This window comes from Ipomoea nil, unplaced genomic scaffold (genome assembly GCF_001879475.1).
Source record: "Ipomoea nil cultivar Tokyo-kokei standard unplaced genomic scaffold, Asagao_1.1 scaffold2403, whole genome shotgun sequence".
In the NCBI taxonomy this organism is placed as follows: Eukaryota; Viridiplantae; Streptophyta; class Magnoliopsida; order Solanales; family Convolvulaceae; genus Ipomoea; species Ipomoea nil.
The window spans coordinates 335,617-351,783 of NW_017618831.1; the positions used below are offsets into that span (position 1 = coordinate 335,617).

The following is a 16,167-nucleotide window of genomic DNA, read 5'->3' on the forward strand; positions in this document are numbered from 1 at the left end:
TTAGAATTCAATTTTAAAGAAAATGTTGTTTACACCAAATCTTGTACAATTTTTTTTATTTGTTTTTTAACCAAGTGTCTAATTTCTAAACCCAAAATAATGAATTTTCAAAAGTCAAAATTATTCTCACTTGCTCGGGACATATGAACATATGGTGCACTGACAAAACTCTATTTGTTTTAAGGGGTGTTTGGTAAATAGTTGTTAACTGATTGAATTAATAGATTTGACTAGTTGATAGCATTAGCTTATGGTAAAAAAATATTTGGTAAATTAATTGTTAGTTGATAGCTCATTATATGTAAAATGACTTTCTCAAAAGATGATCGAAAAAACTGCTTTGAGCAATTTTTTTTTTTTAAATAGTAGCAATTTGAAAAAAAAAAAGTCATTACAAAAAATTAATTAATTAAACACTCATATTAGTTGTTTAACCAAAAGCAAACAACTAATAATAATCAAACGAGCCAAAATTAACTGATAGGCTAACTATTTTACCAAACAAGGCCTTAGTTTCTAAATCCAAATCCAAAAGAGTGAATTTTCATATGTCAAAATATCATCACTTGTTCGGGGCGACGAATCTGTAACTAACAATGACCATGTGAGGCCACATATTTAATTGTTTATTTGTAATCCTATATTATGCATCTCACGATTTATCTCCTTTTGGAAACAGGCTATAGGGCCCTTTACTACTTGATTAGTCCCATAGATGAATCTTAAACAATGAATAGCTGTCAAGTGGTGCCAAAGTTACCATGGCATTTTCTAGCATCTGCATTTACTTTGTGCCACTTTTAAAAAGGCTATTAGATCTTTCTGCTCAGCAGCTAATTCTGCAGTTTCTGTGAAGTTACAATTAAGACAATTGTTCTTGACACTTTACAGATGGCTATATTGAGAGGATAAAACAGTATAACATATGAATGTTCAAACCAATGTTGAAAAAATCGCTAGGCGCCTAGAGCGCCTAGGCGGGCACCTGGGGACCGCCTAGGGTGCCTAGAGCGCCTAGACGGGCGCCTGGAGACCGCCTAGGGTGCCTAGAGCGCCTAGGCGGGCGCCTGGGAGGCCGACCGCCTAGGCGCCGATGGCGCGATTTTTGCAACACTGGTTCAAACTACCATTTCTGCTTCTGCAACAGTATTAGGGATGCCCACATCCAGCCTCATAGTTGGTTTGTATTGTTCAGGCACAGCAGCACCAGCCTGAATACATATTTCCACCACTGCTGGAGCTTGACCGTAGAAATTCCTGAGTTCCCGTTGCAGTGGCTTGTTTACATCGGGGACGTGCCAAACGTACCTCGGTGGTATTAAGTCGTCCAGCACAGCAGCCTGCCACCCGTGCTGCCCATTACGTTGCTGGTGCTTACGTGCTCCACAGTTCTGCGCTTTGTGTCCACTGGACCCCACGTGCACCACCGGGCAGTACCCACAAACTCTCACCGGATACATCTTCATCAATCTTTTGGCTCCTCCTCTCATCTTTTCCCATGCTTGAAGCGTTTCCTCAGCCAGCAGAACTGTTTCCTCTTCACTTGATGGAGGAATCACATCAGTATCAGGCGTTTCGGTTAATATTAGTGGCTTTGGCTCTTCGGGTTCAGGGTCGGGTAAATCACTTTCATCAGCATCAATAAACTCGCTCTTTCCGATGCGAATTATTGGTTTTCTTCTTCTTTTAGTGGGATATTCGGGTAAATCGACCCCAGCTTGAATGCAGAGCTCCACCACTGCAGGTATTTGGGGGATAGAGAATCTCTCCTCATGAGAAATCCGCTTCCCCAAACGATCATATAGGTGGTAACATTCAAGTGGCACCATAACATCTTCAACCACCGCCTCTCCCCAGTCATGATGTCCTTTACGGATTGATGCCTGCGGTCCTCTACATGACTTGAAAGGATGCGGAACAGGTCCCACATGAATCTCATTACACCACCTGCGAAATATAATGCACCAAAGAGACTCAAAATTCCGTGGATTTTATGGCCATGCTCTATATATACAAGTCCATAGGTCAAATAATGCCCGAGTCTCGTGGAGATTCAGGGAAGGAAAGAAGAGAGATCCAGGTCAGATCAAGAAGAAGAGAGAGACTGAAGGTAAAAGATGTCAAACAGTGTGGCATGTGTATGATTCCATTAGACATTGAAGAACGGTTCAATTTCAGGAAATCCAATAAGGATGTGACCTAATGTTTGATTGCTCAAGGCAAATTGGCAGAATTTACATATAACTGCAATTCTCTTGTTTCTAAGGCAATCTAGCATTATCTTGAACCTAAAGAATGGATTTTGAAACCAGCTTGGTTGGCGTGAGTGGCCCGTGGCCGTGCACTCTTGTCCCTTAAGAGAGGTCGGGAGTTCGAACCCCCTCTCGTATGGAAAAATCAATCTGGCCAGCACTTTGCCCCTTAATTAGGCCGGCCCAGTGCGAACGGGGATTAGTCTGAGTATGGTACGGGCTTAAAGGTGCCTCCTACAGTTAGGGCCTGCTCAGGACACCTCGTGGTCTGACCCAAAAAAAAAAAAGGATTTTGAAAGAATGATGCATGCATTCAGTGAGCTGAGATCAGGTAGGAAATTACTTGCAAGAATTGACAGGCACCACCTTCAAGAGCCGCTTGAGATTGTTAATCAATGTTATTCGTGCATTCATCACTCTATACGCAACTGGAATCAGGTCTTTAACAAGCAACCCAACTTTTGGTGGAGGCATAGGCCTCCTAGGTTGGCCTAGTCTCTTTTTCTGTCTCTCCCTGGCTGCTCTCCTTAGCTCTAGAATAGGTACAGGGAACGGCTTCTTCTCGTTTCTTGAATAATAACGTGGAAGATCTGCATTTTGTGGATGTTCACATCTAATGCCTTGATGTTGATGGAAGTTCCTTGATCGACTTGGCAACTTCAAGACCAGTATACTGCAACTCTCCTAAAATTATGAAGGGCAATAAGCAGAAGCACCATTTGAGGAACAGATAGATCAAATAGAAAACATGACAAGTTTTCTAGTGCCCTTTAGTCCAGGCTACGTGGCAAATGGCAAGCCTAATTCCATTGGAACCTTTTAAAATTATAAATCAGAGGTGCCATTGGACCCTTTTAAGTTTATAAATTGATGCAGACGCAGGGTGTCAGGGCACAAATTTTGGATATTCTAGGATATATAGACCAACCTGGTATATATATTAGTAATATTTCCAATGTAAATAGATAAGCATAGCTATTATTGTAGATTGGATCTTATATACCAAAACGAGTTTCACACTGGAAAATCAAGGGGAGAACTTTAATTTGCTTTTTCTTTTTCTTTTTAAAATTTTTTAGAATTTTTTTTTTTAAACTTTAGGTTCTAAAGTTGATCTTAGAAACTTACTTATATGAGAATATTCAGAATCAAACTGCTGTCTTTGGAGATTAACAGTACAAACCTTCAAAATATCGAGTGAGCTAAGACCACTTTGGGGACTGCATTTCAAGAATCCAAACTTAGGAGGTTGACTCCTCCCTTTGCTATACAACAGAACTGAAGTACTGAACTGAGAATGCTGGAGGCCACAATGCATTTCTGAAACCAGAAAAGAAATAAAACTCAAAACAAAATTTTATCGGACTGCATGTTTGTCTCTAGCAAAAATTTAAGTTTGTTTTTGTGGCAAGTAGTCCATTTTCATTTTGTAGATGAAGTGAACATTTAATTGGTAATATGAATAAATCAAACTCCAGAGAGAATAAATTTTGAGTCTTAACCACTCAAATTTCAGATAATCTTTACGTTGTCATACTCATACCCATGAGACTCCAACCTTGCCACAGAATACATCAGTAAGAACAAATACCACTCCAATGACCACAATACTGAACTTTTGCTTGGTATGTCCTAAATCACATTAAAATTACACTCTCCGAATTATTGATTTCCATGTGTTAATGAAGGTGAGGCAATTACGCAAGGGAAAAGGTGGAAAACTACTAAAAGGGCCTTGACTGAAAAATGCTGGGAAGTGGGTTGTCATTTACTTCAGTAAGAAAAGAATATGACTCTACTCTCAAATGTAAGAAACAGAAAACGCCCAATCTCAGGAAGTACTTAAAATTCTGTTACACCCTTATCAGAAAAAACCCAAGACAGGAAGGACTTTGAAACAGCAGAAGTGGAACACCCAAGAGAATGAGAGGTAATGATAAACACCTTTCTTTTCTAAAACTAGAATTCTTAATACTCCAATATCCTGATAAAGTTGTTATTTGGTATGAATATTCATCAGCATTGGGTGTTTGTACCAAGCTACGGAAGTTCCTTAAGCCATAAATAACAGGACCCCCATAACAAGATAATATAAAAGGATGAACTAAAGAAGAGGTGTACCTGGTAAATAATCAATAAAGAAGAGACAAGATGGTTAATGTGTATAGCATCCATCGGAAACAAAATTCAAACAAATGAAAGCCAAGCAATAAATAATCAAATCATTTAGTTGAACACCAATAGTTTGTAACATTGCAGGAAACAAGTAAGGGTGTGTTTGGTTCATGGGTATACACACTAGAAATGAGAATCAAAATCATAATTAGTGTTTGGTTGACAACATTTTAAAACACAACTATAGGATTTGATTACCCCTTCAATTAAAAACCTCATTCCCTAATTAAAAACGGTATCATTGCATTTTATTGATAATCTGATTTCTAAGTTTGGATTAGTACTTTTAGATTTTTGTTTTGATTGGTGCTCTGGATTTCATTATATTAGGATCAATTGCTTTGATATTTTTTGTATTTTTAAAACCTTTATTCCTATTATAGGTTCATACATAACCAAACTTCAATATTGGTAATCATTTCAATTCCACCCTACTACCAATCATGCAAAATATTTTCACTAAAACCCATTACCATTACAAGTATTTGATTCTCATTCCTATTCCGATTCCGAACCAAACACACCCTAAAAACTGTAACTTTGCTTTCCTTTCTTGTGCTTTGCAAAACAAACACAGAAACACAGCAACATAGAACAGTAGAATTTCTTTCAGAATAGAAATTGGTCAATTTCAAGGAAGTAAAAGAACGAACACTTAGAGTGCGAATGTGGTGATTCACTGCTTTAAGAAATTTCACACAAATCTGCCTTTCAGAGTCTATAACAAACACACAAAGAATTACCACGAAAATTCAGCCAAAAAAAAAAAATCACATTTTTATGAGCAAGAATTATTGAAAAGCAGTCGTGTAGTTACGTGTTTCCTGCTTGCTGCTGGGATTACGATCGCCCGCTCTACCGGAAGCGCGGCGCCGAGCCGGAGATTCTCGCACTCTTCGCGTCAGTAAGATCGGAGTGAGAGGAGACAGTGAGGCAAACGCAGCATGGAGAAATGAGGATAATGTGGTCAAAAGTCTAAAACATTTTCGTTTATATTATGCAGTTATTTATATAGAACCTTTGGGCTAATCCGACAGGCCCATTATCATCCTACAATCTCATAGGCCCGCTATCATCTTACAATCTCATAGGCCCATTATCTTGTGTTACAATCCGACAGGCCCACTATCATCTTACACAATCATTATTGTATGGACCATGGTCCACACAAGTTGTGTAGACTATATTTTGTCTACTATAAAATAATGTACATTCAGTACAAAAATAATGTATATTGTATACAGGGGATATACATTATTTTTGTTCTGAGTGTACATTATATTGTATAATGTACATTCAGTACAAAAATAATGTACTTTTTGTTATGGTCTACATAACATTATGTGGACCATGGTCCATACAATAATTTGCCCATCTTACAATCTCACTTCTAAGAAGTACCATACCGCCTTAGTGAATGTCATACTATCTTTCTCAGTTTAGCTAAAAGTTAAAAAGTTGTATTTTTTATATTTGGTTCATTTTTTTAAAAATCGACATATTATTTGTTATAATTATAATGATATGTTGTGATGATGGTGATAGTGGTGGCGGTGGTGGCAGTGTCGGTTTTTGTGATGGTATGATGGTGGTGATGATTATGTGGTTGTGTTATGGTGGTAGTGGTGATTGTGGCGGTTTGGTCATTGCAATGGTGGTAATAAGCATAATCAGGAAACTCACTTAAAAAAGAAGAGAGGAAAGATAAATGAAAAATAAAAAATTCAGAAAATGTTTTACGATTACAAAACTAGGAAGATATTTTATGTCAAATTGGGTTATTTTTCAGTTGACCATAATGAATATTTTTCTTGAGTAACCAAACACTGAAAAATTCAGAAAATGACTTCTGAAAGTCATTTTTTTAATTTTCAAACGGACCCTTATTTAACTTCTAATAAGAACCATATCAACTTGACCACCTCGATACTTTTAGAGAGAAAAAATGGTTAGATTTCTAATGGTAAATATGACACTTCGTGACTTTATTTATTTATTTATTGAAGATTTAGTTATAATGATCATATCCAACAAAAACATTAAAATTGTACATCAAATGCATTAAAAAATAGTTTTTTTTTTGGATGACAAGGAAAGCATGCAAGCATTACTTGAAGGAGTGTACTAAAGAAACACTAATCATGTGTAATCGTTTACAAACTACACAAAATATCATATGCAATAGGCTCGATCGATTATATTGACAAAAATTAAATTCGTGATTTTTTGGTAAGAGAATCATGTTTTACTTATTCCGTCACCCTTTTTGAGAGAAAATCAAATATGGAGGCCACTATGATTGTATGATCAAAAGTTTTTTTTTTTTTTTTTAATTACCTTAGGTGATGCAAAAATTGTCAACACTTACATGGGGATCAATTGGGGTAAGACTTTAGCAAAGGGGAATTGTGTGTAGAAATTGAAAAGGATGTAATAGAGTATGAGACAATGCAAGCTGAATTGCTCTAATTGGAAAGATAAATAGCCACATCTGTCCACCCACCCACCCACCCTGTCCTTCATTGGAACCATTCATTTAACCATATCAATGGTTTTTATTTGATTTTTGTCAGATGTAAAATTTAAAGGTGATTTTTTGTTGATGTAGAGCATGATTTTTAAGTTGGTTTTTTTCTTGCAAGAATAAGTTTCTGTGGGTTCCATTGAAGAGAAAAAGCGAGAAAATAGTCTCTCTTTACACGTGTGTCGTGCAATTCGCGCCTAGCTAAGTGCGTGCAGTCCACGCGCCAGCTGGACGCGTTAGGCCTGCTTTATTTATTTATTTATTTATTTTTATTTAAATGTCAGCTTTGATTTTTTTTTTCTTCCATCTTCTTTCTCTATTCTAATTTCTAGTTGGAAGGAATGACAAGGATCGAATTTCACCAGCGGCAGTGTGAGAGCAACCTCTCAAAGTGGGGGCTCCTTATGTGCAGTAAACAAAGATCTAGCCTCCGTGGTTCATGTTCAGTTGAGTTACCATAATTTACATCCTCTCGAATGCTCTGTCGGGTTGGGGTGTGAGGCCCTTAAGGTTGTGGTTCAACTTTTTTGAAAAAAAAAACCCAATAAAGTCCAAAATAGGTGTGGTTGCTAACATGTGGCGGAGAAAATGTCACATAATTAATGTTTGGTGTCTGGTTTTGGCAGCTTCCTTTGACTAGCATGCCTCTTTTGTCTCAACGTTATACCAAGAAGATACTACCAATTTGGGGGGTCTTGGAATTATGGTACAAGACAAAATCAAAAGCTTTGGATATTAACTATTTGGATGCACAACCACAGCCTCCCTTGCAGTTTTCCACTGGCAAAAATCCTTTTCTTTTTTTCTTCTCTAGTATTATATATATTTAGTTTAAAACTATAATATTGTTTTGGATATAATCATACAAATTATTGATTTAAAAAGTCAGGATGTGTTTGCTAATTTAAAAAAATTCTATATTTTCTTTTTAGATAAATGTAAGAGTGGAGAAAAGAAAACAAAATAAATATTTGCATTTATTTATATATTTCTTCCGTTTGAAAACAAAGAATTAAGAGAATAAAAAATAGATAAATGAAAAACTGGGAATTTTTTTAAAATAATTTTAAGTAAATGTAGCGTTAATCTATATGTTACAATTTGTAGCTTTTGAGTTTGTATTGAGTATGAACCTTATTTATAGTAATTGTCCCACATAATATGTCAACCTTTGAATAAAAATGAGACTCAAATTCATGACATTTTGTTCAAGAAAGGTATCAACGATGTCATTAAACATTTAAACCACAAGTAATTACTTGGCATTGTCTTACACTTTTATACTAGCCTTTCCTTTCTTTCTCTCTCTCTCTCTGATCTCTCTCTCTCTCTCTCTCTCTCTCTCTCTATATATATATATATATATATATATATATATATATATATATATAAATGAGTTGGTTGAAAGTAAATAAATTAGTAGTTTATTTAGTATTATTGTTAGGTAGTACATGAAGGGTTGAGTTATACAAGAGACTTTCAACCTTCTTATTAGTTTCAATATGATTTTCCTCCAAAAATCCCCTTTGATTTAGGTTGGGGCGAATTTGATAGGTGTTCTAAGGAGTACATGCCAAATTTCGCTCATTTGATTACAGGTGGGGACTACCAACATGCATGAAGGTCGACCACGTCGTTTGTTCAATACACTGTCTGAGAATGACTGGACATGACAAGGCGACATGTGGATAATAAAGGTTAGGCATATCACCGACCATTGATACAATAGGTTTAGGGCATTTACATGCTCTCGATCATAATTGAAAAAATGATCGTGTCGGTTACAATCGGTACATGTGGACAATAAAGATTAGACATATCACTGAGACAATCGGTTAGGGCAGTTACATTTCACCGACCATTGAGACAATTAGGTTAGAGGTATTTACAAGCTCACGGATCATAATTGAAAAAATGATCGTGTCGGTTACAACCGGTTTAGCGCAGTTACATGTTCAAGGATCATAATTGAAAAAATGATCATGTCTATTACAATTCGTAAATATTCACACACACACACACACACACACACACACACACATATATATATATATATATATATATATATATATATATATATATAATGAATTGTTTTAATTTTGTCAATAGTCAATTAAAATCATGGCTTCACTCCTTACACTTTTTTTCATCCATTTTTTTTTTTTTACATTATTTTCTTTCTTATAAACTCTACAAAACTCTCTTCTCTTTCTATTTTAAACTACAATGCATGTTACACAATACACTGTTATAGAATATCAATATAATTCATGCCTTCAAAATTTAAGGATGTTTAAAAAAAAAAAAAAAATTGATGATGAGGCAAAATGGAGTAGGGGAAAAGGACTTTTCTAAAGGGGGAAGGCAAGAAAGGGGGTTCTCCAATTCCAAAGATCTGAGGGAATTTCACTTGTCTTTGCTATGTTTGGACTTTTGTGGAATTTGCAGAATATTTTAAGCCTCTTTAGCCAACCTTGATTCCTATCCATAATAGGCCATGACAAAAACACAAACAAAACTCTGTTACTTTCACTTTGGGTAAAGAGGTGACAACCCTTTCTGGAAATGGTGAGAGAATTGAATGGGGAAATTAACAGCAGATGCTGCGTAACAAGTGATTAATAAACATCACTTAAACCCGCATTAACATCTCAGTTAGTCATAGGGGTGAAGTTTGAAAAGAATGACTAGGAATCGAGTCTCACTAGTGACAGTGTGGGGCAACCTCTTAAAATGAAGGGATTCCTTGTGCGCAGTAAGCAAAGGTCTAGACTCTGCGATTCAGCTGAGTTGCCATGATTTACATCCTTCCAGATGCTCTGTTGGGTCGGGGTGTGGGGACCTTTGGGATTGGAGATTCAACCTTTTGGAAAGAATAAACCTCACCTAAGGAGGTTATTATGAGAATTTTCAGTAACAACAATGTAATTTAGCGGACAAAGTTAACCACCCATCATAACAACTATCAATTTGTTCTAAGCACTATAACTTTTTGTTTCTACACGCGTTTTTGACTGCATTTCTACAAATTTACAATCATCACATAATTTTATTTTATATTTTTATATATCAATGGAGAGGGAACCAACACTATAACACCATTACAATTGCTTGTTCACGATAATTATTCTTGATTTGAGAATACTCATGTAATCATCTCGTAAAAAGGATGAGATAGGTTAACAGTTCAGATCTTGCAAGGCGGTGGTCGAAAACGATTACAGGAAGAAGTGAATCGGCAATGGTAGAACTGGTGACGCTGCAGAGTAGCATAAGTTGGTGTTTGAAGAAGTTTTAGATCAAAGTTGGAGTGTAGAAATAACCAAATTATGTTTTTCATGAAATTTTAACAAATCAAACATAATACATATACCCAAAAAATTAACAACTTGTCACCTAAATGAAATGAGGAATATTAAATCTGAACTTTATGAATGTAATATAATAAAGAGTCACGATTAGGTGGGAATTGGTGTTCGAGTAAAAACATATAAACTCTAAAAGTGTATTACACTATGCAAAAATATAAAATATACCCTATGATGTCCCATGTGGCTTTAGCGTAGTGATTCGTTGTCTGACTTGATATCACGACTGAATGCGATAGTGGCGATAGTGTGGGAGTGAGAGTTCAAATCCCGGCCAACAGACATCGAGTGCACTCAAAATGTCAACTTCATAAATAGTTAAAGTTCAGAAGTGTACTTTTAGAATTTGTTTGTTGAGCGATACAGTGACTTAGAAGATCGAGTTTAACATCCTATTATCGAAACACAACGATGATTGCTACATAGATATAAAAAAAAAAAATTGTGTCTTTATTATTATATATAACTTTTGACGTAGTGATAAACGTCATTATTAACTATAATTTTTTATGTAGTGGTAAATACTTTATTGTAACATATTTTTAAATATCACATTATACATTTAAGGAATAAGGGTCAAATAGGCCACTCAATTGCACACCAAACTACAATTAGGTCACTGAACTAAAAAAGAATGCAATTGAGTCATTGAACAATACAAAAAAACATGCAATTTAGCCCAAAATAACTTACTCACCTGATATAGCAAGTTACCGATTTTAAAATTAATTTTTTAAAATAATTTTTAATAAATAAATAATTAAAAAAAAAAACAGAAACTGCCGACCGGAGACAATTTCCATGGCTATGGAGACGAAGGTCTCTTCGTCTCCATGGGCGGAGACGAAGGTCTTTGTCTCCATGGCTAGAGACGGAAGTTCGTCTCCGGCCGGCAGTTTTTGCTTTTTAAAAAAAAAAAAAATATTTTAATTATTTATTTATTAAATTAAAATTTATTTTAAAAATTAATTTTAAAATCGGTAACTTACTACATCAGGTAAACATGTCATTTTGGGTTAAATTGCATATTTTTGTGTTATTCAATGGTTCAATTGCATTCTTTTTAAGTTCAATGGCCTAATTGCAGTTTAGTGTGCAGTTGAGTGGCCTATTTGAGCTTTATTCCTACATTTAAAAACACTTTTATGGGGCGTTTGGTTCACGGAATGTTAGATTACCTTAGGGAATGTTAGATTGCTGGGAATGTTAGATTCTTGTATTTGGTTTAAAACTAAGATATATAAATAAGACAACGATAATAAGATAAATTGATTAAAAATACAAAGCCCAATATTAGTAATAAGACAAGGGAATGTGAGATTATCTAAGAAATTGGAGGGTATCTCACATTCCCTTCCAATAGTTAAAAACTTAATCCATACGTTATATGAGATTTCTTGAAAAAGTTATATAACCTGAACCAAACATGAGAATCTTATATTACCAAGCAAATATAACATTGGTTATCTTATATAACTTGAACCAATCTCCCCTTATACTTTATGAAGTTAAGTTTTTGAGTGTTGATTTGCACTTTTACATGTCAATTTATAATTGGGAGGGAGTTAATTGTCAAATTTGACTAATTTAAATAAGTGCATTGTAAAATTTTTAAATTATGCATTAGGTAACGTCTCCTAACATCACACTCCGACAAGTTTGAATGTTTGATAGTGGGTAATCGAATATTTGACCTGCTTAATACACGTAAATATAATGGAGTCTACAACATGAGTCAATACAGGAAAAGAAATTGGTAAAATATAATTTTCATACTAGAATATCACGAGTTTAATTCTTATTAATATTTATTACTTAGTTAAGTCTGTCACAAAGTCATTTAAGATTTTGTGTAGTGTGATTTATCTCTCTTATATGATTTGTGAACTATTACATATTAGTGGAGTTTACTCTGTACACACTATTAAATAGTAATTGTAATTTTTTCTCGTCATAAAAAAACTTGTATGGAGGTGAATGTATTATATATTTAGTAAATTTGTATTATGTGATTTGTTAATAGTTATATTTTATTTATTTCATTTTATGTTTTTTTTTAATTTAATTAATGAGACTTCGTATCACATTATTTATAACTTAATTCAAGATTGTCTTTTTAAAAAAAAATTATTTATTTTGTAATATTTAGTATTAATATATCAAATTTATGATTTTTTTCTATAGGGCCAACAATACTTGGCATATATGGTTATTGAACATTGTTAGCAACTTAGCACTAATGTACTTGATATAATCATGCTATCTACAAGGTAAAAATCTTTTAAAATGTGCAGTGTATATATATTTAGAATTTAGAAATCACACTAAAATTAGTATTAAGCATTAAAAATAATTTAAAATTGTAATAAAACACTGAACAAAATAAGCAAAAAGAAAATGAAGAGTTAGTTTGACAAAATAAACAATAGCCAATAGGGGTAAAATGAGACAAAATATGTTGGTTGACGTGTCAGTGCGTTGAGACAGAAACAAAATATGTTGGTTGACGTGTCAGTGTGTTGAGACAGTTACGACAACCTATACGTTTCTATTGATGCAAGTATATGTCAGTGCGTTGAGACAGTTATGAAAATCTATACGTTTTTATTGCTGCAAGCATATGTCAGTGCGTTGAGACAGTTATGACAACCTATATGTTTTTATTGCTGCAAGCATATGTCAGTGCGTTGAGACAGTTACGATAACATATATGTTTTTTATTGCAGCAAGCATATGTCAGTGCGTTGAGACAGTTACGACAACATATATGTTTCTATTGCAGCAAGCAGATGTTAGTGCGGTGAGACAGTTACGACAACCTATATGTTTCAATTGTTGCAAACATATGTCAATGTGTTGAGATAGTTACGACAATTTATATGTCTCTAATGCTGCAAGGATAAGTCGGTGAGAATGATTTTTGCATACCAAGTTAAGCTAACCAGCTAGGGATGGGCATAAATACCAAAAAATTGATAAAATCGATGACCGATAACCGAACCGACCAAAATGTTACATGAGTCCTTAAGCCTATAGCTTAGTATTGTTGTTTGTGTAATTGGGTAAGTTCAACTACATTATAACATCGTTAATAACATTTTTAGTACTTCAATTGTAATTATAGTGTAGATTTAGCCTCTTCATTTGTATGCAAGTAACCAGTTTACTTTTTGATTTTTTTTTGCTAAGAATTTAAATACTAAATGTATACTATAAGTCTATAAGTAATTAATGAACTAAATTTATTCTTTTTTTTTCCAGTGTAACCACGAGGTGTTTCGGGTTATTTTTATGTCCGTCTTACGATCTAGGTCCATCCAACTAATCTCCGTTCGCTTCGAGAGGCACGAGAACTGACTTAAAAGGAATAATCACTTGTAAGAATCAAACCCGAATTATTCTAAAATTGTTCCCCATAAAGAAAGCTCATTATGAACTAAATTTATTCTAAGACTATATAACTAAATAGCTAAAAGTATGGTCAAAAAATACAACTTTATTAGATATAAATATAAATAAAGCATAATGAGAATACAGTAGAAATTTGTAAAAAAGATAATATTCCCAAAGACCAAAAGTCCAAGAGCACAAAAGCCAAAGGGTGGGGTGGCTTTGCTCTAAAAAATTCCAAATTCCATATTCCACTTTTAAAGGCAAAAGGACAGCAGAACAGTGGCGACAAAAACTACCGTCACGCTGTTGTCGACAACGTAGCCATGAAGAAAGTCGACCAAATCCCTCAAATGTCTTCGATTCTCATCATCTTCGTTCTCTACTACTCTCTTCTCTTTCTCTCTCATCTCCAAACAACCCTTAATCTTGCTTGATCCGGTTGAAATTAGCTTCGGATTCTTCTCCTTTTTCTTAATCGGTCGAAATACCCAGCTAGGGATTTCGTTTTCTTGACTTTGTTTAGCTTGGTTGAATAGTTTTTCTGGGAGTTTTCTGATGTTTCAGGACGAGGGATCGTCGTCGTCGATTACGTCATCGTCGCCGCTGCAAGGTTTGGCGGCGGCGGCGGCGGCGGCGGCAGTTTCGCCTGGATCGCCGTACCCGTGGCTGAAGGAGCTGAAATCGGAGGAGAGGGGTCTGTACTTGATCCATCTCTTGCTAACCTGCGCCGGCCACGTGGCCGGCGGCAGCCTGGAGAACTCCAACGTAGCCCTCGACCAGATTTCCCACCTGGCCGCGCCCGACGGCGACACCATGCAGCGCATCGCCTGCTACTTCGCTCAGGCCCTCGCCGACAGGGTGGTCCGAACTCTGCCCGGCGTTTACCGGGCCCTCCGTTGCACCAAGCTGGCGTCGCCGGCCGATGATTTCCTTGCACGCAAGGTGTTTGTCGAAATGTTCCCGTTCTCGAAAGTGGCTTTCCTGGTGGCCAACCAGGCTATAATCGAGGCCATGGAGGGCGAGAAAATGGTGCACATAATCGATTTGAACGCCGCCGACCCAACCCAGTGGCGCGCGCTGCTTCAAGACCTCAGTGCCCGGCCGGAAGGCCCGCCGCACCTCCGCATAACCGGCGTGCATCCCGTGAAGGAGGTGATGGAGCAAATGGGTCGGGTTTTATCCGAGGAGGCAGAGAAATTGGATATCCCTTTCCAGTTCAACGCCATTGTCAGCAAACTCGAAAGCTTAGATTTGGAGAAACTCCGGGTCAAAACAGGGGAAGCTCTGGCAATTTCATCTCCAATGCAACTCCACACTCTTCTAGCCTACGACGACGACAAGAAACCATCACCATTGGCATCCAAGATCCCAAACAGGTTCCAAATTACCCAAAACTCATTGGGAGATTTTATCGAACAGGATGTGGGCAATGGCTACAGCCCAAGCAACGACTCCGCATCTTCATACCTATCAACTTCACCCAAGATCGAAGCTTTCCTCAGTGCCCTCTGGGGCTTATCCCCTAAACTAATGATAATCACAGAACAAGACAGCAACCACAACGGCCACACCGTCATGGAGAGACTCTCAGAATCCTTATACTTCTACGCAGCATTGTTCGACTGCCTCGAATCCACCCTCCCACGATCCTCACCGGAGCGGTTGAAGGTGGAGAAGGCGCTTCTGGGCGAAGAGATCAAGAACATCATCGCGTGTGAGGGCACCGAGAGGAAGGAGAGGCACGAAAAGCTGGAGAAATGGTTCAAGAGATTCGAGTCTTCTGGGTTTAGCAACGTCCCTTTCAGCTACTACGCAATGCTGCAAGCCAGGCGATTCTTGCAGAGCTTTGGGTGTGATGGGTATAAGATGAAGGAGGAGAATGGGTGCGTTGTGACTTGCTGGCAAGATCGGCCATTGTTCTCTGTGTCAGCTTGGAGATGTAGGAAGTGAGAGCCATTGTTGATGGTTTAGAGTTTATGGAAACTGGAAACTGGAAACTGTGATTGACTTGATAAGTAGTAGAGAGATATAGTCTATGTTCTTGAATCTTGATTCATTCTTTTGTGTTTTGTAATGTGCGTGTTAGTTTTGATGTTGTAGTTTGGGATTTTTGGTTCTTTGCCTTTCACTTTCCAGTTTCCACTGGTTTTATTTAGCAATAACAATCAAAGCCTAATTCCCATTGATCTTTCTACCTATATACTTCCTTTGGAATTGTGGTTTATTCCCATTGATCTTTCTACCTATATACTTCCTTTAGAATTGTGAAATGATGTTAAATCTTTGCGGAGTTTTCGTTCTGTCGCTGGTGAGACTCGATCTCTCCTGATCATTCTTTTCAAACTTTACCCTTGTAAGTTGTCCATTCGGGCTAACTTTTAAGTTTTTAGTTGAGATAGAATATATGTTTTAATTTAGTATTAGAGCTAATCTATATCAAAGGTCACGAGTTCAC

The 16,167-nt window shown here is 36.4% G+C and overlaps 2 protein-coding genes across 3 annotated transcripts; one reads left to right on the plus strand and one right to left on the minus strand.

Moving 5' to 3' along the window:
• Positions 1–798: 798 nt before the first annotated feature.
• On the minus strand, positions 799–5,396 carry LOC109152311 (APO protein 2, chloroplastic). 2 transcript variants are annotated; one of them, XM_019299925.1, is made up of 5 exons: positions 5,245–5,396; positions 3,436–3,572; positions 2,596–2,936; positions 1,117–1,947; positions 799–931 (listed from the first exon to the last, which is right to left on the minus strand). In XM_019299925.1, the coding sequence occupies exons 2-4, from the start codon at positions 3,568–3,570 to the stop codon at positions 1,119–1,121; spliced, it is 1,305 nt and encodes a 434-aa protein (XP_019155470.1). In that variant the 5' UTR covers positions 3,571–3,572; positions 5,245–5,396; the 3' UTR covers positions 799–931; positions 1,117–1,118. The 2 variants fall into 2 exon arrangements, with proteins under 2 accessions (XP_019155470.1, XP_019155469.1); XM_019299924.1 differs by having other exon boundaries at positions 799–1,947; positions 3,436–3,577; positions 5,253–5,396.
• Positions 5,397–13,960: 8,564 nt separating this feature from the next.
• Positions 13,961–15,910, plus strand: LOC109152445 (scarecrow-like protein 3). The gene has a single exon (XM_019300144.1). It carries the CDS (start codon positions 14,268–14,270, stop codon positions 15,660–15,662), a length of 1,395 nt encoding a protein of 464 aa, XP_019155689.1. The 5' UTR covers positions 13,961–14,267; the 3' UTR covers positions 15,663–15,910.
• Positions 15,911–16,167: the final 257 nt, after the last annotated feature.

What these genes read in the sequence shown, in the direction of transcription:
- LOC109152311 (XM_019299924.1), bottom strand. Translation starts at nt 3,570, where the DNA reads ATGCATTGTGGCCTCCAGCATTCTCAGTTCAGTACTTCAGTTCTGTTG. An exon ending in GCTCACTCGATATTTTGAAG is followed by an intron (nt 2,937 to 3,435) that starts GTTTGTACTGTT and finishes TCATAATTTTAG; the next exon opens with GAGAGTTGCAGTATACTGGT. An exon ending in GTGCCTGTCAATTCTTGCAA is followed by an intron (nt 1,948 to 2,595) that starts GTAATTTCCTAC and finishes TATATTTCGCAG; the next exon opens with GTGGTGTAATGAGATTCATG.
- LOC109152445 (XM_019300144.1), top strand. Translation starts at nt 14,268, where the DNA reads ATGTTTCAGGACGAGGGATCGTCGTCGTCGATTACGTCATCGTCGCCG.